Here is a 27,278-nt window from a genome sequence, read left to right as displayed (position 1 = left end):
GGTGGCAATAACAAGTTTGATATTTACACACCAGGTGGCAATAACAATTTCACTATTGACACACCAGGTGGCAATAACAAGTTCATTATTGACACACCAGGTGGCAATAACAAGTTCATTATTGACACACCAGGTGGCAATAACAATTTCACTATTGACACTCCAGGTGACAATAACAAGTTCATTATTGACACACCAGGTGACAATAACAAGTTCGCTATTGACACACCAGGTGGCAATAACAAGTTCACTATTGACACACCAGGTGGCAATAACAAGTGCATTATTGACACACCGGGTGGCAATAACAATTTCACTATTGACACACCAGGTGGCAATAACAATTTCACCATTGACACACCAGGTGGCAATAACAATTTCACTATTGACACACCAGGTGGCAATAAGAAGTTCATTATTGACACACCAGGTGGCAATAAGAAGTTCATTATTGACACACCCGGTGGCAATAACAAGTTCATTATTGACACACCAGGTGGCAATAACAAGTTCATTATTGACACACCAGGTGGCAATAACAAGTTCGTTATTGACACACCAGGTGGCAATAACAAGTTCATTATTGTCACACCAGGTGGCAATAACAATTTTACTATTGACACACCAGGTGGCAATAACAAGTTCACTATTGACACACCAGGTGGCAATAATAAGTTCATTATTGACACACCAGGTGGCAATAACAAGTTCAATATTGACACACCAATTGGCAATAACAAGTTTGATATTGACACACCAGGTGGCAATAACAATTTCACTATTGACACACCAGGTGGCAATAACAAGTTCGCTATTGACACACCAGGTGACACTAACAAGTTCGCTATTGACACACCAGGTGGCAATAACAAGTTCATTATTGACACACCAGGTGGCAATAACAAGTGCATTATTGACACACCGGGTAGCAATAACAATTTCACTATTGACACACCAGGTGGCAATAACAATTTCACTATTGACACACCAGGTGGCAATAATAAGTTCATTATTGACACACCAGGTGGCAATAACAAGTTCAATATTGACACACCAGGTGGCAATAACAAGTTCGTTATTGACACACCAGGTGGCAATAACAAGTTCATTATTGTCACACCAGGTGGCAATAACAATTTTACTATTGACACACCAGGTGGCAATAACAAGTTCACTATTGACACACCAGGTGGCAATAATAAGTTCATTATTGACACACCAGGTGGCAATAACAAGTTCAATATTGACACACCAAGTGGCAATAACAAGTTTGATATTGACACACCAGGTGGCAATAACAATTTCACTATTGACACACCAGGTGGCAATAACAAGTTCGCTATTGACACACCAGGTGACACTAACAAGTTCACTATTGACACACCAGGTGGCAATAACAAGTTCATTATTGACACACCAGGTGGCAATAACAAGTTCATTATTGACACACCAGGTGGCAATAACAATTTCACTATTGACACTCCAGGTGACAATAACAAGTTCATTATTGACACACCAGGTGACAATAACAAGTTCGCTATTGACACACCAGGTGGCAATAACAAGTTCGCTATTGACACACCAGGTGGCAATAACAAGTGCATTATTGACACACCGGGTAGCAATAACAATTTCACTATTGACACACCAGGTGGCAATAACAATTTCACTATTGACACACCAGGTGGCAATAATAAGTTCATTATTGACACACCAGGTGGCAATAACAAGTTCAATATTGACACACCAAGTGGCAATAACAAGTTTGATATTGACACACCAGGTGGCAATAACAATTTCACTATTGACACACCAGGTGGCAATAACAAGTTCGCTGTTGACACACCAGGTGACACTAACAAGTTTGATATTGACACACCAGGTGGCAATAACAAGTTCATTATTGACACACCAGGTGGCAATAACAAGTTCATTATTGACACACCAGGTGGCAATAACAAGTTCGCTATTGACACACCAGGTTGCAATAACAAGTTCATTATTGACACACCAGGTGGCAATAACAAGTTCGCTATTGACACACCAGGTGGCAATAACAAGTTTGCTATTGACACACCAGGTTGCAATAACAAGTTCATTATTGACACACCAGGTGGCAATAACAAGTTCGCTATTGACACACCAGGTGGCACTAACAAGTTCACTATTGACACCAGGTGGCAATAACAAGTTCATTATTGACACACCAGGTGACAATAACAAGTTCGCTATTGACACACCAGGTGGCAATAACAATTTCACTATTGACACTCCAGGTGACAATAACAAGTTCATTATTGACACACCAGGTGGCAATAACAAGTTCATTATTGACACACCAGGTGGCACTAACAAGTTCACTATTGACACTCCAGGTGACAATAACAAGTTCATTATTGACACACCAGGTGGCAATAACAATTTCGCTATTGACACACCAGGTGGCAATAACAATTTCACTATTGACACTCCAGGTGACAATAACAAGTTCATTATTGACACACCAGGTGGCAATAACAAGTTCGCTATTGCCTGGTGACCTCCTGTGGTAACTGAAGTCACTATTACCACCCAGTTTAGAATCAGGATATTTTCCTGTTTGCCCTTGATAAGGTTTTGCCAAAATAATAATTACAGCTGACTAAGTTGACAAAGTGTGGAGAACCCACTATCCTTCTTGGAAAGTTCATAACAAAGTGTGGAGAACCCACTATCCTTCTTGGAAAGTTCATAACAAAGTGTGGAGAACCCACTATCCTTCTTGGAAAGTTCATAACAAAGTGTGGAGAACCCACTATCCTTCTTGGAAAGTTCATAACAAAGTGTGGAGAACCCACTATCCTTCTTGGAAAGTTCATAACAAAGTGTGGAGAACCCACTATCCTTCTTGGAAAGTTCATAACAAAGTGTGGAGAACCCACTATCCTTCTTGGAAAGTTCATAACAAAGTGTGGAGAACCCACTATCCTTCTTGGAAAGTTCATAACAAATGTAATTTTAGACTATGGTTGCTCAAAAAGTAAGGACATGCATCAGTGACATTTCAACCTCTTTGAAAAGTAAGGACATGCATCAGTGACATTTCAACCTCTTTGGAAAGTAAGGACATGCATCAGTGACATTTCAACCTCTTTGAAAAGTAAGGACATGCATAAGTGACATTTCAACCTCTTTGAAAAGTAAGGACATGCATAAGTGACATTTCAACCTCTTTGAAAAGTAAGGACATGCATCAGTGACATTTCAACCTCTTTGAAAAGTAAGGACATGCATCAGTGACATTTCAACCTCTTTGAAAAGTATCAAATTCATTTACACATGCTTTACATCATTTTGAAAATATTGTGATAATCAATTGCACATATACAACCCTTTTCAGAAAGTTCAGAGCTGAACAAAGTTATTCTAAACTACAATTCCTCAAATGTACCAACATTCCCAGCTGTGTAAGTCAGTGGTTCAGTCAAGGGTCATCTCTTGGAAGTCTTGCACACTGTAGGGCCTCGATCAAAAGTTTCACACCTTGAATCTTGAAGTGCAGTCAATATCATTGTACATCGGAACAAGGTTGAAACTAATATATGACTAAAAACACAAGAGAAACCAGGTAAAGAGCAAGTTTATTTGGAGAAATGAAAGCAAAAGGGTGCCTAATCTTAGTGGTGGCAATATCGAATTCACATGAATCATCATAGGATTGAATGAAAGTTCAACTGTTACACCTTTCACTTGAAAGTATAGTCACTATAACTCTTACATGAGGACTGTGACACAAACTTATAGACACTCCAACATGCTAGTTACTGTGACACAAACTTATAGACACTCCATTATTATAGATACTAGTTACTGTAACACAAACTTATAGACACTCCAACATGCTAGTTACTGTAACACAAACTTATAGACACTCCAACATGCTAGTTACTGTAACACAAACTTATAGACACTCCATTATTATAGATACTAGTTACTGTGACACAAACTTATAGACACTCCATTATTATAGATACTAGTTACTGTGACACAAACTTATAGACACTCCAACATACTAGTTACTGTAACACAAACTTATAGACACTCCAACATGCTAGTTACTGTGACACAAACTTATAGACACTATATTATTATAGATACTAGTTACTGTGACACAAACTTATAGACACTCCATTATTATAGATACTAGTTACTGTGACACAAACTTATAGACACTCCATTATTATAGATACTAGATACTGTGACACAAACTTATAGACACTCCATTATTATAGATACTAGTTACTGTAACACAAACTTATAGACACTCCAACATGCTAGTTACTGTGACACAAACTTATAGACACTCCAACATACTAGTTACTGTAACACAAACTTATAGACACTCCAACATGCTAGTTACTGTGACACAAACTTATAGACACTCCAACATGCTAGTTACTGTAACACAAACTTATAGACACTCCAACATGCTAGTTACTGTAACACAAACTTATAGACACTCCATTATTATAGATACTAGTTACTGTGACACAAACTTATAGACACTCCATTATTATAGATACTAGTTACTGTGACACAAACTTATAGACACTCCAACATGCTAGTTACTGTGACACAAACTTATAGACACTCCAACATGCTAGTTACTGTAACACAAACTTATAGACACTCCATTATTATAGATACTAGTTACTGTAACACAAACTTATAGACACACCAACATGCTAGTTACTGTGACACAAACTTATAGACACTCCATTATTATAGATACTAGTTACTGTAACACAAACTTATAGACACTCCAACATGCTAGTTACTGTGACACAAACTTATAGACACTCCAACATGCTAGTTACTGTAACACAAACTTATAGACACTCCAACATGCTAGTTACTGTGACACAAACATATAGACACTCCAACATGCTAGTTACTGTGACACAAACTTATAGACACTCCATTATTATAGATACTAGTTACTGTGACACAAACTTATAGACACTCCATTATTATAGATACTAGTTACTGTGACACAAACTTATAGACACTCCATTATTATAGATACTAGTTACTGTGACACAAACTTATAGACACTCCATTATTATAGATACTAGTTACTGTGACACAAACTTATAGACACTCCAACATGCTAGTTACTGTGACACAAACTTATAGACACTCCATTATTATAGATACTAGTTACTGTAACACAAACTTATAGACACTCCAACATGCTAGTTACTGTGACACAAACTTATAGACATTCCATTATTATAGATACTAGTTACTGTAACACAAACTTATAGACACTCCAACATGCTAGTTACTGTAACACAAACTTATAGACACTCCAACATGCTAGTTACTGTGACACAAACTTATAGACACTCCATTATTATAGATACTAGTTACTGTAACACAAACTTATAGACACTCCAACATGCTAGATACTGTGACACAAACTTATAGACACTCCATTATTATAGATACTAGTTACTGTGACACAAACTTATAGACACTCCAACATGCTAGTTACTGTGACACAAACTTATAGACACTCCATTATTATAGATACTAGTTACTGTGACACAAACTTATAGACACTCCAACATGCTAGTTACTGTGACACAAACTTATAGACACTATATTATTATAGATACTAGTTACTGTGACACAAACTTATAGACACTCCAACATGCTAGTTACTGTGACACAAACTTATAGACACTCCAACATGCTAGTTACTGTAACACAAACTTATAGACACTCCAACATGCTAGTTACTGTAACACAAACTTATAGACACTCCAACATGCTAGTTACTGTAACACAAACTTATAGACACTCCATTATTATAGATACTAGTTACTGTGACACAAACTTATAGACACTCCATTATTATAGATACTAGTTACTGTAACACAAACTTATAGACACTCCAACATGCTAGTTACTGTAACACAAACTTATAGACACTCCATTATTATAGATACTAGTTACTGTGACACAAACTTATAGACACTCCATTATTATAGATACTAGTTACTGTAACACAAACTTATAGACACTCCAACATGCTAGTTACTGTGACACAAACTTATAGACACTCCAACATGCTAGTTACTGTAACACAAACTTATAGACACTCCAACATGCTAGTTACTGTAACACAAACTTATAGACACTCCAACATGCTAGTTACTGTGACACAGACTTATAGACACTCCAACATGCTAGTTACTGTGACACAAACTTATAGACACTCCATTATTATAGATACTAGTTACTGTGACACAAACTTATAGACACTCCATTATTATAGATACTAGTTACTGTAACACAAACTTATAGACACTCCAACATACTAGTTACTGTGACACAGACTTATAGACACTCCAACATGCTAGTTACTGTGACACAAACTTATAGACACTCCATTATTATAGATACTAGTTACTGTGACACAAACTTATAGACACTCCATTATTATAGATACTAGTTACTGTAACACAAACTTATAGACACTCCAACATACTAGTTACTGTGACACAAACTTATAGACACTCCAACATACTAGTTACTGTGACACAAACTTATAGACACTCCATTATTATAGATACTAGTTACTGTGACACAAACTTATAGACACTCCATTATTATAGATACTAGATACTGTGACACAAACTTATAGACACTCCAACATGCTAGTTACTGTGACACAAACTTATAGACACTCCATTATTATAGATACTAGTTACTGTAACACAAACTTATAGACACTCCAACATGCTAGTTACTGTGACACAAACTTATAGACACTCCAACATGCTAGTTACTGTAACACAAACTTATAGACACTCCAACATGCTAGTTACTGTGACACAAACTTATAGACACTCCATTATTATAGATACTAGTTACTGTGACACAAACTTATAGACACTCCAACATGCTAGTTACTGTGACACAAACTTATAGACACTCCATTATTATAGATACTAGTTACTGTGACACAAACTTATAGACACTCCAACATGCTAGTTACTGTGACACAAACTTATAGACACTCCAACATGCTAGTTACTGTAACACAAACTTATAGACACTCCAACATGCTAGTTACTGTAACACAAACTTATAGACACTCCAACATGCTAGTTACTGTGACACAAACTTATAGACACTCCAACATGCTAGTTACTGTAACACAAACTTATAGACACTCCAACATGCTAGTTACTGTAACACAAACTTATAGACACTCCATTATTATAGATACTAGTTACTGTGACACAAACTTATAGACACTCCATTATTATAGATACTAGTTACTGTAACACAAACTTATAGACACTCCATTATTATAGATACTAGTTACTGTAACACAAACTTATAGACACTCCAACATGCTAGTTACTGTAACACAAACTTATAGACACTCCAACATGCTAGTTACTGTGACACAAACTTATAGACACTCCAACATACTAGTTACTGTAACACAAACTTATAGACACTCCAACATGCTAGTTACTGTAACACAAACTTATAGACACTCCAACATACTAGTTACTGTAACACAAACTTATAGACACTCCAACATACTAGTTACTGTAACACAAACTTATAGACACTCCAACATACTAGTTACTGTAACACAAACTTATAGACACTCCAACATGCTAGTTACTGTAACACAAACTTATAGACACTCCAACATGCTAGTTACTGTAACACAAACTTATAGACACTCCAACATACTAGTTACTGTAACACAAACTTATAGACACTCCAACATACTAGTTACTGTAACACAAACTTATAGACACTCCATTATTATAGATACTAGTTACTGTGACACAAACTTATAGACACTCCAACATGCTAGTTACTGTAACACAAACTTATAGACACTCCATTATTATAGATACTAGTTACTGTAACACAAACTTATAGACACTCCAACATACTAGTTACTGTAACACAAACTTATAGACACTCCATTATTATAGATACTAGTTACTGTGACACAAACTTATAGACACTCCAACATGCTAGTTACTGTAACACAAACTTATAGACACTCCATTATTATAGATACTAGTTACTGTAACACAAACTTATAGACACTCCAACATGCTAGTTACTGTAACACAAACTTATAGACACTCCAACATACTAGTTACTGTAACACAAACTTATAGACACTCCAACATACTAGTTACTGTAACACAAACTTATAGACACTCCAACATGCTAGTTACTGTAACACAAACTTATAGACACTCCAACATGCTAGTTACTGTAACACAAACTTATAGACACTCCAACATACTAGTTACTGTAACACAAACTTATAGACACTCCAACATACTAGTTACTGTAACACAAACTTATAGACACTCCAACATGCTAGTTACTGTAACACAAACTTATAGACACTCCAACATACTAGTTACTGTAACACAAACTTATAGACACTCCAACATGCTAGTTACTGTAACACAAACTTATAGACACTCCAACATGCTAGTTACTGTGACACAAACTTATAGACACTCCATTATTATAGATACTAGTTACTGTGACACAAACTTATAGACACTCCAACATGCTAGTTACTGTGACACAAACTTATAGACACTCCATTATTATAGATACTAGTTACTGTGACACAAACTTATAGACACTCCAACATGCTAGTTACTGTAACACAAACTTATAGACACTCCAACATGCTAGTTACTGTGACACAAACTTATAGACACTCCAACATGCTAGTTACTATGACACAAACTTATAGACACTCCAACATGCTAGTTACTGTAACACAAACTTATAGACACTCCATTATTATAGATACTAGTTACTGTAACACAAACTTATAGACACTCCAACATGCTAGTTACTGTGACACAAACTTATAGACACTCCATTATTATAGATACTAGTTACTGTAACACAAACTTATAGACACTCCATTATTATAGATACTAGTTACTGTGACACAAACTTATAGACACTCCAACATGCTAGTTACTGTGACACAAACTTATAGACACTCCATTATTATAGATACTAGTTACTGTGACACAAACTTATAGACACTCCAACATGCTAGTTACTGTGACACAAACTTATAGACACTCCAACATGCTAGTTACTGTAACACAAACTTATAGACACTCCAACATGCTAGTTACTGTGACACAAACTTATAGACACTCCAACATGCTAGATACTGTGACACAAACTTATAGACACTCCATTATTATAGATACTAGTTACTGTGACACAAACTTATAGACACTCCAACATGCTAGTTACTGTGACACAAACTTATAGACACTCCATTATTATAGATACTAGTTACTGTGACACAAACTTATAGACACACCAACATGCTAGTTACTGTGACACAAACTTATAGACACTCCATTATTATACATACTAGTTACTGTGACACAAACTTATAGACACTCCATTATTATAGATACTAGTTACTGTAACACAAACTTATAGACACTCCAACATGCTAGTTACTGTGACACAAACTTATAGACACTCCATTATTATACATACTAGTTACTGTAACACAAACTTATAGACACTCCATTATTATAGATACTAGATACTGTGACACAAACTTATAGACACTCCATTATTATAGATACTAGTTACTGTGACACAAACTTATAGACACTCCATTATTATAGATACTAGTTACTGTGACACAAACTTATAGACACTCCATTATTATAGATACTAGTTACTGTAACACAAACTTATAGACACTCCATTATTATAGATACTAGATACTGTGACACAAACTTATAGACACTCCAACATGCTAGTTACTGTAACACAAACTTATAGACACTCCATTATTATAGATACTAGTTACTGTAACACAAACTTATAGACACTCCATTATTATAGATACTAGTTACTGTGACACAAACTTATAGACACTCCATTATTATAGATACTAGTTACTGTGACACAAACTTATAGACACTCCATTATTATAGATACTAGTTACTGTAACACAAACTTATAGACACTCCAACATGCTAGTTACTGTGACACAAACTTATAGACACTCCATTATTATAGATACTAGTTACTGTAACACAAACTTATAGACACTCCATTATTATAGATACTAGTTACTGTGACACAAACTTATAGACACTCCAACATGCTAGTTACTGTGACACAAACTTATAGACACTCCATTATTATAGATACTAGTTACTGTAACACAAACTTATAGACACTCCAACATGCTAGTTACTGTGACACAAACTTATAGACACTCCATTATTATAGATACTAGTTACTGTAACACAAACTTATAGACACTCCAACATGCTAGTTACTGTGACACAAACTTATAGACACTCCATTATTATAGATACTAGTTACTGTGACACAAACTTATAGACACTCCATTATTATAGATACTAGTTACTTCTGACACAAACTTATAGACACTCCAACATGCTAGTTACTGTGACACAAACTTATAGACACTCCATTATTATAGATACTAGTTACTTCTGACACAAACTTATAGACACTCCAACATACTAGTTACTGTGACACAAACTTATAGACACTCCATTATTATAGATACTAGTTACTGTGACACAAACTTATAGACACTCCATTATTATAGATACTAGTTACTGTGACACAAACTTATAGACACTCCAACATGCTAGTTACTGTGACACAAACTTATAGACACTCCATTATTATAGATACTAGTTACTGTAACACAAACTTATAGACACTCCATTATTATAGATACTAGTTACTGTAACACAAACTTATAGACACTCCAACATGCTAGTTACTGTGACACAAACTTATAGACACTCCATTATTATAGATACTAGTTACTGTGACACAAACTTATAGACACTCCATTATTATAGATACTAGTTACTGTAACACAAACTTATAGACACTCCAACATGCTAGTTACTGTGACACAAACTTATAGACACTCCAACATGCTAGTTACTGTAACACAAACTTATAGACACTCCAACATACTAGTTACTGTAACACAAACTTATAGACACTCCAACATGCTAGTTACTGTGACACAAACTTATAGACACTCCAACATGCTAGTTACTGTAACACAAACTTATAGACACTCCAACATGCTAGTTACTGTGACACAAACTTATAGACACTCCATTATTATACATACTAGTTACTGTAACACAAACTCAAGTGCAAAATATTTACAAAATTTGAATTAGCTAGTATAATGTTATCGATCCATTCATTCTATGTTATTACAAAATGTGTTCTGGCATTCTATGACATTACAATTTGTGTTCTGTCATTCTATTCCAGTAAAATTCATGTTCTGTCATTCTATGTCATTACAATTTATGTTCTGGCATTCTATGACATTACAGTTTGTGTTCTGGCATTCTATGTCATTCCAATTTATGTTCTGGCATTCTATGACATTACAGTTTGTGTTCTAGCATTCTATGTCATTACAGTTTATGTTCTGGCATTCTATGACATTACAGTTTGTGTTCTGGCATTCTATGACATTACAGTTTGTGTTCTAGCATTCTATGTCATTACAAAGTGTGTTCTAGCATTCTATGATATTACAGTTTGTGTTCTGGCATTCTATGACATTACAGTTTGTGTTCTGGCATTCTATGATATGACAATTTGTGTTGCATTCTATGTCATTACAATTTGTGTTCTGCCATTCTATGTCATTACAGTTTATGTTCTGGCATTCTATGACATTGCAATTTATGTTCTGGCATTCTATGACATTACAGTTTGACTGTTCTGGCATTCTATGACATTACAGTTTGTGTTCTGGCATTCTATGATATGACAATTTGTGTTGCATTCTATGTCATTACAATTTGTGTTCTGCCATTCTATGTCATTACAGTTTATGTTCCGGCATTCTTTGTCATTACAATTTATGTTCTGGCATTCTATGACATTACAGTTTGACTGTTCTGGCATTCTATGACATTACAGTTTGTGTTCTAGCATTCTATGATATGACAATTTGTGTTGCATTCTATGTCATTGCAATTTATGTTCTGGCATTCTATGTCATTACAGTTTATTTTCTGGCATTCTATGTCATTGCAATTTATGTTCTGGCATTCTATGACATTACAGTTTGACTTCTGGCATTCTATGACATTACAGTTTGTGTTCTGGCATTCTATGACATTACAATTTGTGTTCTGGCATTCTATGTCATTACAATTTATGTTCTGTCATTCTATGACATTACAGTTTGACTGTTCTGGCATTTATGTCATTACAGTTTGTGTTCTGGCATTCTATGACATTACAATTTGTGTTCTGGCATTGTATGTCATTACAATTTATGTTCTGTCATTCTATGATATGACAATTTGTGTTACATTCTATGTCATTATTTGTTCTGGCATTCTATGACATTACAATTTGTGTTCTGGCATTCTATGTCATTACAATTTATGTTCTGTCATTCTATGATATGACAATTTGTGTTGCATTCTATGTCATTGCAATTTATGTTCTGGCATTCTATGTCATTACAGTTTATGTTCTGGCATTCTATGTCATTGCAATTTATGTTCTGGCATTCTATGACATTACAGTTTGACTGTTCTGGCATTCTATGACATTACAGTTTGTGTTCTAGCATTCTATGATATGACAATTTGTGTTGCATTCTATGTCATTACAATTTGTGTTCTGCCATTCTATGTCATTACAGTTTATGTTCTGGCATTCTATGTCATTGCAATTTATGTTCTGGCATTCTATGGCATTACAGTTTGACTGTTCTGGCATTCTATGACATTACAGTTTGTGTTCTGGCATTCTATAACATTACAATTTGTGTTCTGGCATTCTATGTCATTACAATTTATGTTCTGTCATTCTATGATATGACAATTTGTGTTGCATTCTATGTCATTGCAATTTATGTTCTGGCATTCTATGTCATTACAATTTATGTTCTGGCATTCTATGTCATTACAGTTTATGTTCTGGCATTCTAAGTCATTGCAATTTATGTCCTGGCATTCTATGACATTACAGTTTGACTGTTCTGGCATTCTATGACATTACAGTTTGTGTTCTGGCATTCTATGACATTACAATTTGTGTTCTGGCATTCTATGTCATTACAATTTATGTTCTGTCATTCTATGACATTACAGTTTGACTGTTCTGGCATTTATGTCATTACAGTTTGTGTTCTGGCATTCTATGACATTACGATTTGTGTTCTGGCATTGTATGTCATTACAATTTATGTTCTGTCATTCTATGATATTACAGTTTGACTGTTCTGGCATTCTATGACATTACAGTTTGTGTTCTGGCATTCTATGACATTACAATTTGTGTTCTGGCATTCTATGTCATTGCAATTTATGTTCTGGCATTCTATGACATTACAGTTTGACTGTTCTGGCATTCTATGACATTACAGTTTGTGTTCTGGCATTCTATGACATTACAATTTGTGTTCTGGCATTCTATGTCATTACATTTTATGTTCTGTCATTCTATGACATTACGGTTTGACTGTTCTGGCATTCTATAACATTACAATTTATGTTCTGTCATTCTATGATATGACAATTTGTGTTGCATTCTATGTCATTACAGTTTATGTTCTGGCATTCTATGTCATTACAGTTTATGTTCTGGCATTCTATGTCATTACAGTTTATGTTCTGGCATTCTATGACATTACAGTTTGTGTTCTAGCATTCTATGTCATTACAATTTATGTTCTGGCATTCTATGACATTACAGTTTGTGTTCTGGCATTCTATGACATTACAGTTTGACTGTTCTGGCATTCTATGACATTACAGTTTGTGTTCTGCCATTCTATGTCATTACAATTTATGTTCTAGCATTCTATGACATTACAGTTTGTGTTGCATTCTAGTATTATGTTGATGTATGCCTTCTAGACAATTTGTGTTCTGGCAGTGTTAGAACTGTTGATTCTGTATTAGGGAGTTCCTGTACATTTTTTTGAAACTTTAATAAATTACATTGGATCATTTATAAGTTATATCCTAATACCAGGTTTTAGTTAAGTTAATTACAAGTGACGTCGTGTTGGTTAAAAGTGTATATCACTAAGTAGATTATTTTTACATACCAAAAACATATAAAGTCAGCTTGTGCCCATTTCAACTTTTTAAGTGAATATATTTGGTTTGTGGAGATACCTTCCAGGGTATTTGCATACAGAAGATTTGTTTTGACTGATTTTAATGTTTTTATTTGCAGACTATTGCATTTGCATCACAGGCACTGAACCAACTGCAGGGTTACGTTATGTTATCAAGTGATAGGGGAGGTTTAAGAATAGAATTTGCAAAGAATAAAATGGGAGAAGTAAGTCAGAATGTACCCGTTTCTTACTTTTACCTCAACAACAACCTGTATCTAGCCAATCAGGGCACAGGACTCACACCAGATCAAGCTGATTTGAACAAAGCCTGAATTGACACACTCCCCCATCTTTGTTTGTTTGTTGTGGCTTAACAACTCCAATACTGAAGCTGTGGCTATACCCTACATGTATGTTTGTTGTGGTTTAACACCTCCAACTGAGAACAGAAAACAAGTGACAGAGTGTCATAGACCTTGACCTTTGGCACACATTGGATGTCTGTTGACCTTTGACTCACATTGGATGACCAACGGCATACCATGTACATTACACATCATGCATGCTTTGCAGTATGTGCTGTTTTTTTTTGTTATGTATTTTAATATGGTGGATTTCAACAATGTTATATCTATAATTAACGTGTATAACTTGATAATGTTTTTGTTGAGAGGAGCACTCTCCATAACTTCTCATTTCAAATATTACAGCTGTCTCCAAATATCGTAATATCAGGTTTCCCTTGTAGTCTCACAACAAAAATGGAGAAAGAAATGATTGTTGGTTGAAACTTGCCTCAGCTAAGGGTAAATAGAGAGGAATATTATAATTATTAGCCTCCAAAGGTGGTGCTTATAATTACAATGGGCTCCATCTGTCTATCCATCTGTTCTTCTGTACATGTGTGTGTCCATCCATCCATCTGTCCATCCATCCGTAACACATTATTTCTCAGACATGCAATATCCAATTTCTTTCAAACCTGACACGAAAGTGACATATTATGTGGGACATATGCACGTTGATTTGTTTTTAGCAAATATTCAAAAACTGTTTGATAGATTGGTCTGAAATTTGGTGGGGAAAATTCCTAGGTGTATGTAGGTTAAGATTTGTTCACGACGTGATGATTCCATCAGTAATATGCAAATTAGGGCTATGAATGTGTCTTTTTGGTCGAAAATTAATTCCAAAACTACTGAGCAGATAGGGCTGAAATTTAATGAGGACGAATTTTGGATGTACAGATGATGAAATATTAAGCATATAATTATCTCATCAGTTATATGCAAATTAGGTGTAATGATGTGAATTTGGGGCAAACATTTTTACCTCCCGTAAGGGTACGGGAGGTATTAAAAGGGGAATGTCTGTCTGTGTGTCTGTCTGTGTGTCTGTGTCATCATTTTCTAAAAATCGGCTGGCTCAATTGTAATGAAATTTGGGATATATAATCTATAGGGTAATAGCTAGACCTGATTAGGTTTTGAGCCAGATCTGTTAATGTTTAATTAGAGAAATTTGCATATTAATGAAATCAATTAATTACACAATTAACTTAAGACTGTATACTTCAATTTCAATATAATTTAGTATATTCGTTAAACATAACAACATACATTTGTCCTATAAAATTCATTGATGTATCTCAGAGCGTTAATGAATAATTTGCATAATTAATTATTTTTGGTAGTTAGGCTATATCTTAAGAATACATACTTCAATTCCAATATAATTTAGTACACATGTTAACCATAACAATTGCATATGTCCTGTAAAGTTTGTTGGTGTACCTTTCAATGTTAATGAATAATTTGCATAATTAATGATTTTCGGTAATTAGGCTATATCTTACAACTGCATACTTCAATTTCAATACAATTCAGTACATACATTAACCATAACAAATTGTGTATGTCTCATAAAGTTAGTTGATGTACCTTACAGTGTTAATGAATAATTTGCATAATTAATGATTTTCGGTAATTAGGCTATATCTTAAGACTGCATTAAGTAGTATCATACACTCTTACATACATTAACCTAAGAAAGCACGCTTGTCCAAAAAACAAAGCCTGTTACCATAGTTTTTTTAGTTTAATGAGTTATTTGCAAAATTAGTGATTCCCTTACGGGAGGCATTCAGTTTAAATCTGGTTATCTCAAAATGTACTTGGTGAGATGTTAGAAGTGTCATTCTCAAGATATTAAGCATGGTTGCTTTGGCGATATGCAAATTATGTATAACCAGATTCAAACTGAATGCCTCCCGAAAGGGAATCACTAATTATGCAATAACTCATTAAACTAAAAAAGACTATGGTAACAGGCTTTTTTTGGACAGGTGTGCTTTCTTAGGTTGATATATGTACCATATTATACAAAATTTGAAGCTTGCATTTTTAAGATACAGCCTAGTTCCCTAAATTTTTAATTATGCAAATTAGTCACTAAATCAGTAAGGAAATCAACAACTTTTATAGGAGATATGCACTCTGTTATGTTTAACGTATGTACTAAAAGTGTATTGAAATTCAAGTATGCATTCTTAAGATATAGCCTAATTACCAATACTCATTAATTATGCAAATTATTCATTAACACTGTAAGATACATCAACTAACTTTATAGGATGTACACAATTAGGTATGGTTAATGTATGTACTGAATTGTATTGAAATTGAAGTATGTATTCTTAAGATATAGCCTAATTACCGAAAATCATTAATTATGCAAATTATTCATTAACAACAACAACATTAACAAACTTGATAGGACATATGTGTTTTCTTATGGTTAACATATGTACTAATTTATATTGAATTTGAAGTATGCAGTCTTAAGATATTGCTTAATTAGTTGATTTCATTGTTATGCAAATTTCCCTTATTAACATGAACAGATCTCCATAAAAAACTAATCAGGTCTAGCCATTACACCAAGCATTATAAGTACTAAATTTCATTATAATTGAGCCTGCCGTTTTTAAGAAAATGGTCACACACACACACACACACACACACACACACACACACACACACACACACACACAGATGGACACATGACAGACAGACATCCCCCTTTTAGTACTTCCCGTACCCTTAAGGGTGGTAAAAATGGGAATTTTGGTTAAAAAATTGTCTGCCGAGAAGTTTCTTGAAGTATTATTCTGCAGATTTTGTTCAAAACATTTTGACCCTAGTAACCATGACTACACCCTTAGCAACAACCAAATGCCATTTCATTTTACTAAAATATTAACATCTGGTAGGCAGTGAGTAACGATTCAAAAAATGTATGCAAATATCTCTAGCAACCATGACCATGCACATAGCAACAGGAAAATAATAATGCATTTCACAAAGATAACAGGGATTCTTAGACAAGTGAACAAAACATTCAAAAAGTGTATGCAAATATGCCTAGCAACAAGATCCTACCCATAGCAACACCCATATAATGATGTATATCATAAAGTTGTCATCATTGATTGAGGTAGACAAGTGACTATGCAAATATGTCTAGCAGTATGAGTATGACCATGCCCATAGCAACAGCCAAATGATCGCATATATTGCACAGATAACGACAGCGCTGTACAGTTGTGCTACAACACCATTGGCGCTAATTTTACTGAATGGATGCCATATTGTAGTGAACAATCACTATATTTAATACTAAACAACTTCAATCATAGACTATTCATAGGCCATCAAAATTAAGGTATTACTTGCATATTGCAGATATTTTGTAGCAATTGTGTGAGGCTAATGTCTTTTGGATCATGTCTATAGATATTATGCAGAACCAGATAAACATCATGTACACATGCATTACTTTTGGTTACATCACTTTTTTCTCAATAGAAGCTATATTTGTAGTGAACAATCATGAGTACCAATTAACTCAAAACATTACTACATAGAGACAACATTACAATGTTTGTTTGAGGGGCTATGACTTCTATGAAGACTTGTTTTTAAATTGATTTTGACACAGTAACAGGTCAACTGATATTTAACCCAATGAATTTATCAATGATGTCATTTTTTTTGAGAGAGAAAATGCTGTCATTATTTAGAGCAAAAAAATGATGTCACGATGTTTACAAATACGTTTTTCCTGCAATTATTTGGTTAAAAAAATTGTGGATAGCTTAAAATGTTGAGATGTAAATAATAAAGTTGTGGAGAGTGGCTCTTTAAATTGTGAAAATCCCTGCTTAGCATCGCTTGATGTGGATAGTGTCTATTTATAAAATGTGTTTTTGGTGTTTGCAAAGCAACATTATGGTCTTAGCAAAGCTTGGTTTTATTTTATCTCACAATCAAATATGTAGCTTTTAACTTAAATTTTATTTGTGTGTGTTTGCAATTGTTGACAAGTGTGTAGGATGTTTTGCTGCCTCAGACCAGTCAAATATTACAATTCTTTTCACATATTTACCCTCCCTTTTGTTCATTTTTGTTCATGTTCTCAATTTTCAAGTCAGAAGTGCCATTCCAAGCCAAAAAAAATGTGAACAAATCAAATATGTTATTTTGTAGCCAGATTTGATATGTTCATTAGCATACACATTAGTCCAACCCTACACATATGATTAGCATACACATTAGTCCAACCCTACTCACTGGAGGGCAACATACAATGTTCGCAAGCATGTACACAAAATCTAATTTTGTCATGGATATTTAGATGAACCATATGAAAATGGTGTTGTCCTCTTCAATTTTCTGTCACCAATGGATACTTGTAGTCTGTGTAAATACACAGTCGATAATAATAAACAGCTGTTTACAAACTCAGTTTTAGAAGCACTCATCACTAGCTGCATGTGTCTATACTGCAGCCTACACTATCAGCTGTGTCTATACTGACAGTTGTGTCTTACTGCAGTCTTCACTATCGATATCTGTGTCTACTGCAGTTTTCATTGTCAATGTCTATACTGCAGTATTCACTATCAATAGCTGTGGCTATACTGACACTTGTGTCTTTACTGCAGTCTACACTATCAGCTGTGTCTATACTGACAGTTGTGTCTATACTTCAGTCTTCACTATCAGCTGTGTCTATACTGACAGTTGTGTCTATACTGCAGTTTTCACTATCAATAGCTGTGTCTATACTTCAGTCTACACTATTGATAGTTGTGTCTATACTTCAGTCTACACTATCAATAGCTGTGTCTATACTGCAGTCTTTACTATCAATAGCTGTGTCTATACTGCAGTCTTTACTATCAATAGCTGTGTCTATACTGCAGTCTTCCCTATCAATAGCTGTGTCTATACTGCAGTCTTCACTATCGATAATTGTCTATACTGCAGTCTTCACAATCAATGTCTATACTGCAGCATTCACTATTGATAACTGTGTCTATACTGCAGTTGTCACTATCAATAGCTGTGGCTATACTGACACTTGTGTCTATACTGCAGGTTACACTATTGATAGCTGTGTCTATACTGACAGTTGTGTCTATACTGCAGGTTACACTAACAATACCTGTGTCTATACTGCAGTATATACTATCGATTGCTGTGTCTATACTGACAGTTGTGTCTATACTGCTGTCCTCACTATCAACAGCTTTGTTTATATTTCAACCTACACTCTCGATAGCTGTGTCTATACCTCAGTCTACATTATCGATAACTGTCTATACTGACAGTTGTTTATACTGCAGTCTACACTTATCAATAGCTGTGTCTGTTCTTCAGTCTACATGATCGATAGCTGTGTTTATACTGGCAGTTGTGTCTATACTTCAGTCTACACTATTGATAGCTGTGTCTATACTTCAGTCTACACTATTGATAGCTGTGTCTATACTTCAGTCTACACTATTGATAGCTGTGTCTGTATTTCAGACTACACTATTGATAGCTGTGTCTATACTTCAGTCTACACTATTGATAGCTGTGTCTATACTTCAGTCTACACTATTGATAGCTGTGTCTATACTTCAGTCTACACTATTGATAGCTGTGTCTATACTTCTGTCTACACTATTGATAGCTGTGTCTGTATTTCAGTCTACACTATTGATAGCTGTGTCTATACTTCAGTCTACACTATTGATAGCTGTGTCTATACTTCAGTCTACACTATTGATAGCTGTATCTATACTGCAGTCTACACTATTGATAGCTGTGTCTTTACCAACAGTTGTGTCTTTACTACTGTCTTCACTATCAATAGCTGTGTCTATACTTCAGTCTACACTATTGATAGTTGTGTCTATACTTGGCTTCACTGTCGATAGCTGTGTCTGTACTTCAGTCTACACTATTGATAGCTGTATCTATACTGCAGTCTACACTAGTGATAGCTGTGTCTATACCAACAGTTGTGTCTATACTTCAGTATACACTATCAATAGCTGTGTCTATACTTCAGTCTACACTATCAATAGCTGTGTCTATAATTCAGTATACACTATCGATAGCTGTGTCTATACTTCAGTATACACTATCGATAGCCGTGTCTATACTTCAGTATACACTATCGATAGCTGTGTCTATACTTCAGTATACACTATCAATAGCCGTGTCTATACTGACAGTTGTGTCTACTCTGCTGTCTTCACTATTGATAACATGTCTGTGAATGCAGTTTTTTGTTATAACTGTGTTGGTGATTGTTTCATCTTTTATTTTTTTGAAAAAGTTGCTGATTTAATAAGGTTAAAATTGAAGGAACTAAACTGAATATGACAGTTTTTATTGTTTTGACTTATTGTAAGGTAGGTGATGTGATCTGACTATAGAACTATATACTGTTTGTTTACAGCCACAAGCTAGACAACCTGAAAACAGCAACACAGTGGCAGTAACTCATTAACTCAGCAACACAACAGCACCAGATAAATACAAACCTTGAACTTTGAACTCTCAACTTTGATGTTGCTTTGCAAATGGACCTTATTTCTATGGTAATGTTGATGTCAGTATCGCTGTTTAGGTAACTGTGATGTTGATATGGCAATAAATCAATTGTATGGTAACATTGATGTTGCTGCCAACATTGTTGCTATGGTGCCATTGATATTGCTGTCAACATTGTTGCCGTAGTAACTCAATGTAATGGAAATGGAATAGATTTTCATAGGCAGACCAACTTTCCCTTTTAACAATTTAAAATCACCATAAAATTTCCTACTTTTTCTAAATATGATATTACAAGAAAACCTTGAAAATTGTTTTTGTAAGTTTTATTTAAGAAGGAACCATGCAGTGTTTGTATTTCTTTCTGTTTTTGAAGTTAATGAAATTCAATGTATTCTGCACTTCATTCCCTATGATTCAATAGAACATGTGCTCTGTATGGTGGGACAGACCATTGTTCATGGGGAAGGCAGGGTAGACCACAAAAAAGTACACTAGACATAATAAATACAACACTAGATGAAAAAATTGGGTGTCGAGAATGTAGTGTATAAATTATAATGTAAGACAAGTAGTATTTTATGAAACTAGGCTAGTCGAAATTCTATTTGTATTCAGTGTTTGTGTTTTGATAATTTTGACAAAAGTGAGAAAGAACATCTTACCGGTAATGAGAATAGACAGATGAAATGTTGAATTAAGGATTTATAAAATAAATGGTATATTTGGGAAAATTATTAAGTAGATGTATTGAAACCTTCCTTCCCATAGTATGAAGTGGAATAATGTGATGTTTTGCAAATGGACATACCTACTTTTATATGGGATTGGTAAGGTTGGTAACGAGGGATAATAGAGATTTTGGTCACAAGTTAAGTTGATCAATGAGAATTATTCAAATGAATTGACCATGGTGATAACTGGACATGGAATTTACCATGGTAACTGCAGAAAATGAAAATCTGGTACTTTGGAAAATAAGAGACTTAACAGTTTGAAGAGCAGATTTTCGTATATAAATAAATGGATGCATCATTCACCCTTTCCAAGTTGGAGGGAGCTCTTCATGGAAAGTAATATATCATCAAAAGGCATATCTGTTGTACATACTGTGAAAAAAGTGTCAACACGGGAGTCAAATGAACCTCCTATGTAAGCTAAGAATTTAGTAAAATGGTATGTATTAAATTGTAGTTATACGAAGCAGTAGCTCATTTAAAATAATTCCTGCTGATAAAATTTGTCCTAAATGTTGATAAATCGGGAATATCTGTTACCATGGTAACATACAATATCAAATTTCACATTAAACAAGGGAACCAATTTTATGAAAACCTTGCAAAATAGTCAGCAAACTGTTGTCAAGGCTAATTAGATTGATGGTGGTAAATAAAATATGATGCTACTTTTGGTCATAAGTCATAAAATGGGCCAAATGTCACCAGACACTACCCACGGTCAAAGGTTAAGTACTATATGTCAGTGATGTGTTTGAGAGTGACAGAAAAGGGTGTAACCACAGTAGCTCTGTCACTGTGTGAGAGGGACTGTGGTGTAACAAAACATAGTTGATTTCTAGGTACCCAGCATACAGTAAGGTTTCAAATTTGCATATCATGTGACTCGTGGCCCTTGCCATGAATGTGTGTATACTTTTTCAGGCATTTTTTGACAGAAGGTGAATTTATACTCAGCTTTGTATTGTGATCTCTGATTGGTTCATGACATGTGAACCCCGGCTTATAAGCCCTTAATACCCAAATACCTGCTTATCAGCCAAGCAGTAATCAACCTCTCTCTCTCTCTGTGACAGGTATTACATGATTAATGTTACCTAGACTCATATCTTTCATTTTTAAAGTACTTGTCATTTGGTCAGACTCATTTTGTCTTAAATTTTGTTTTTTACTGGAGAATTTCAAAATGCTGGATTATTGTAATTTTTGAAGTAGCTTGCAATAGAGTTGGTAATTTTAGATATTAATGAATACAAAGACTAGTGGAAGTGGCTGACAAACAACTTGGTTTACAAGATAACATTGTTTACAATAAATACTTGTAAAACATTGCACACTTGTAAATATTTATCATGGCAACAAAGATGTTGAATTGTTGCTATGCATTGTCAATTTGTTATCAACAACAAATATCAGTGATCTTGCCCAAGAAATTAAACTTTACAAATAAGAATTTTTGATGAATTTTTGATGAAGTATGGGTTTTTATGTCAATGAATATAAAGATTGTAATACTGTCTTATGATATTACCAGTGTTGTCTTTGACAAGGTCTAGAGAGGTCGCTAGCAAATAAATTCCTTTTAAAGGTTTGGATGAGAAGCTGTTTAAATTTAATAGGTTAAATATAACCTCTGAGGGCACTGTATGTGATGCCTGTGTTTGAGAAAATGGTGATTTATTCATTTGGCTACTGAAATTCCAAAACTAACATGTATGATTTACCAGAAGTAAATGAAGACATAAATGTCATATTTAGTCATATACCAAATATTCAAGAACATCAAGCCTGTATTGTAAATTTATAGAAAACAAAGATTAAATTCAATATTTAATTGCAACAGTTTACAAGATTAGAAGTATAAAAAATAAGAGTAGCCTCCCTTGATCTTGGATAAAGACATTTCACCTTTTATTGAGTCATTTTTCTCCAAATAGGTTGTTTTGATGAAATTATTAAATGTATAAATGCTTTGTTTGATTTTGCCTCACTACCATTTCAATGGCCATTCTGTATGTCATTCAAATTTGCATAACTACCATTTCAATGGCCATTCTGTATGTCATTCAAATTTGCATAACCCCCCCCCCCCCTTGTGCTATGATTCTGTCATTCAAATTTAAATTAAAACCTGTTATTGCTATTTTTCAAATCATTCAAATTCAAAAAAAAAAATGCTTAGTGCTGTGTCTTTGTGAGTGATATTTTTTTCAGTATCCTAAGTAGTCTTTTCCATGTTTGTAGATTGTTACCTCCAAAGACCTCTTTCTGTGGAGAAGTGCAATTGTATTCTCTGTCTAATCTTGAAAGTGCATTTTATGAGTGGAAATTCACAAAATAAGAAAAATATCCATTAAAACTAAATCCAGATTGTGACAATCTGATTTAAATTAATGTATATTTTGGGAATCTCCACTCACAAATTATGTTCTTTCTGTAAGTAGATATGACCTCACCGTTTCAATTTTGAACTTTAAATCTTGATACAACTTGATTTGATTTGATTTGATTTGATCCGATATGACAAGATTTGTATCATGAGATTGTAAGATCATTGATAATATCATATTGGAATAGGGTTTTACAATCTACATTTTATTCTTCGTTTATATTTTAATAAAATGATGGAACTTTAAAACCATTAAATGTGTATGTATGTGTGTATTGACTATAGACTACTGCCATTAGACGTATATATGTGTATGTGTATTGAGTATAGACTAGTGCCATTAGACGTGTGTATGTGTATGTGTATTGACTATAGACTGGTGTCATTAGACGTGTGTATGTATATGTGTATTGAGTATAGATGTATGTTGAGTATAGACTAGTGCTATTAGATGTGTATATGTGTATGTGTGTTGAGTATAGAATAGTGCCATTATATGTGTGTATGTATATGTGTATTGACTATAGACTATTGCCATTAGATGTGTATACATGTATGAATATATGTATTGAGTATATACGAGTGCCATTAGACATGTGTATGTTTATATGTATTGAGTATAGACTAGTCATGTATCGCATATGTCTGTGTATTGACTATAGACTATTGCCATTAGATGTGTATACATGTATGTTTATATGTATTGAGTATATACGAGTGCCATTAGACATGTGTATGTTTATATGTATTGAGTATAGACTAGTCATGTATATGTCTGTGTATTGACTATAGACTATTGCCATTAGATGTGTATACATGTATGTTTATATGTATTGAGTATAGACTAGTCTATATGTCTGTGTATTGACTATAGACTATTGCCATTAGATGTGTCTATGTCTATGTGATATTAAGTATACACTAGTTCCATTAGACGTGTGTATGTCTATATGTATTAAGTATACACTAGTTCCATTAGACATGTGTATGTCTATATGTATTAAGTATACACTAGTTCCATTAGACGTGTGTATGTCTATTATATATTAAGTATACACTAGTTCCATTAGAAGTGTGTATGTCTATATATATTAAGTATACACTAGTTCCATTAGAAGTGTGTATGTCTATATGTATTAAGTATAGACTAGTTCCATTAGAAGTGTGTATGTCTATATGTATTAAGTATACACTAGTTCCATTAGAAGTGTGTATGTCTATATGTATTGAGTATAGACTAGTGCCATTAGATGTGTGTATGTGTATTGAGTATACACTAGTTCCATTAGAAGTGTGTATGTCTATATGTATTGAGTATACACTAGTGCCATTAGATGTGTGTATGTGTATTAAGTATACACTAGTTCCATTAGAAGTGTGTATGTCTATATGTATTGAGTATACACTAGTGCCATTAGATGTGTGTATGTGTATTAAGTATACACTAGTTCCATTAGAAGTGTGTATGTCTATATGTATTAAGTATACACTAGTTCCATTAGACGTGTGTATGTCTATATGTATTGAGTATAGACTAGTGCCATTAGATGTGTGTATGTGTATATGTATTGAGTATATACAAGTGCCATTAGATGTGTGTATGTGTATTAAGTATACACTAGTTCCATTAGATGTGTGTATGTGTATTGAGTATACACTAATTCCATTAGACATGTGTCTATGTCTATATGTATTAAGTATACACAAGTTCCATTAGACGTGTGCATGTCTATATGTATTAAGTATACACTAGTTCCATTAGACGTGTGTATGTCTATATGTATTGAGTATATACAAGTGCCATTAGACATGTGTATGTGTATGTGTATTGAGTATAGCCTATTGCCATTAGATGTGTCTATGTCTATGTGATATTAAGTATACACTAGTTCCATTAGATGTGTGTATGTCTATATATATTAAGTATACACTAGTTCCATTAGACGTGTGTATGTCTATATGTATTAAGTATACACTAGTTCCATTAGAAGTGTGTATGTCTATATATATTAAGTATACACTAGTTCCATTAGAAGTGTGTATGTCTATATATATTAAGTATACACTAGTTCCATTAGATGTGTGTATGTCTATATATATTAAGTATACACTAGTTCCATTAGACGTGTGTATGTCTATATGTATTAAGTATACACTAGTTCCATTAGATGTGTGTATGTCTATATGTATTAAGTATACCCTAGTTCCATTAGACATGTGTATGTCTATATATATTAAGTATACACTAGTTCCATTAGATGTGTGTATGTCTATATGTATTAAGTATAGACTAGTTCCATTAGACATGTGTATGTCTATATATATTAAGTATACACTAGTTCCATTAGATGTGTGTATGTCTATATGTATTAAGTATACACTAGTTCCATTAGACATGTGTATGTCTATATATATTAAGTATACACTAGTTCCATTAGATGTGTGTATGTCTATATGTATTAAGTATACACTAGTTCCATTAGACATGTGTATGTCTATATGTATTAAGTATACACTAGTTCCATTAGACATGTGTATGTCTATATGTATTAAGTATACACTAGTGCCATTAGATGTGTCTATGTCTATGTGATATTAAGTATACACTAGTTCCATTAGAAGTGTGTATGTCTATATGTATTGAGTATAGACTAGTGCCATTAGACGTGTGTATGTCTATATGTATTAAGTATACACTAGTTCCATTAGATGTGTGTATGTGTATATGTATTAAGTATAGACTAGTTCCATTAGAAGTGTGTATGTCTATATGTATTAAGTATAGACTAGTTCCATTAGATGTGTGTATGTCTATATGTATTAAGTATACACTAGTTCCATTAGATGTGTGTATGTCTATATGTATTAAGTATAGACTAGTTCCATTAGACGTGTGTATGTCTATATGTATTGAGTATACACTAGTTCCATTAGATGTGTGTATGTCTATATGTATTAAGTATACACTAGTTCCATTAGATGTGTGTATGTCTATATGTATTGAGTATACACTAGTTCCATTAGATGTGTGTATGTCTATATGTATTAAGTATAGACTA

At 33.9% G+C, this 27,278-nt stretch overlaps 1 protein-coding gene across 2 annotated transcripts in view; it reads left to right on the top strand.

Moving 5' to 3' along the window:
* LOC144449962 (RNA-binding protein, mRNA-processing factor 2a-like) overlaps positions 1 to 24,428 on the top strand; it is a 287,300-nt gene extending 262,872 nt beyond the window's left edge. Inside the window, exons 10-11 of one of the 2 annotated variants that reach the window (XM_078140529.1) lie at positions 14,320 to 14,427; positions 20,999 to 24,428. In XM_078140529.1, the coding sequence (XP_077996655.1) occupies positions 14,320 to 14,427; positions 20,999 to 21,049 (159 nt within the window). In that variant the 3' untranslated portion in view covers positions 21,050 to 24,428. Of the gene's footprint in view, positions 1 to 14,319; positions 14,742 to 20,998 lie in introns of those variants that run through there. The other variant, XM_078140528.1, reaches the window with a different exon arrangement.
* The last annotated feature ends 2,850 nt before the right edge of the window (positions 24,429 to 27,278 follow it).

This window comes from Glandiceps talaboti, chromosome 19 (genome assembly GCF_964340395.1).
Source record: "Glandiceps talaboti chromosome 19, keGlaTala1.1, whole genome shotgun sequence".
Taxonomy (NCBI): Eukaryota; Metazoa; Hemichordata; class Enteropneusta; family Spengelidae; genus Glandiceps; species Glandiceps talaboti.
Note: the sequence above shows the minus strand (reverse complement) of the source record. Positions and strands in the feature narration are given on the sequence as shown.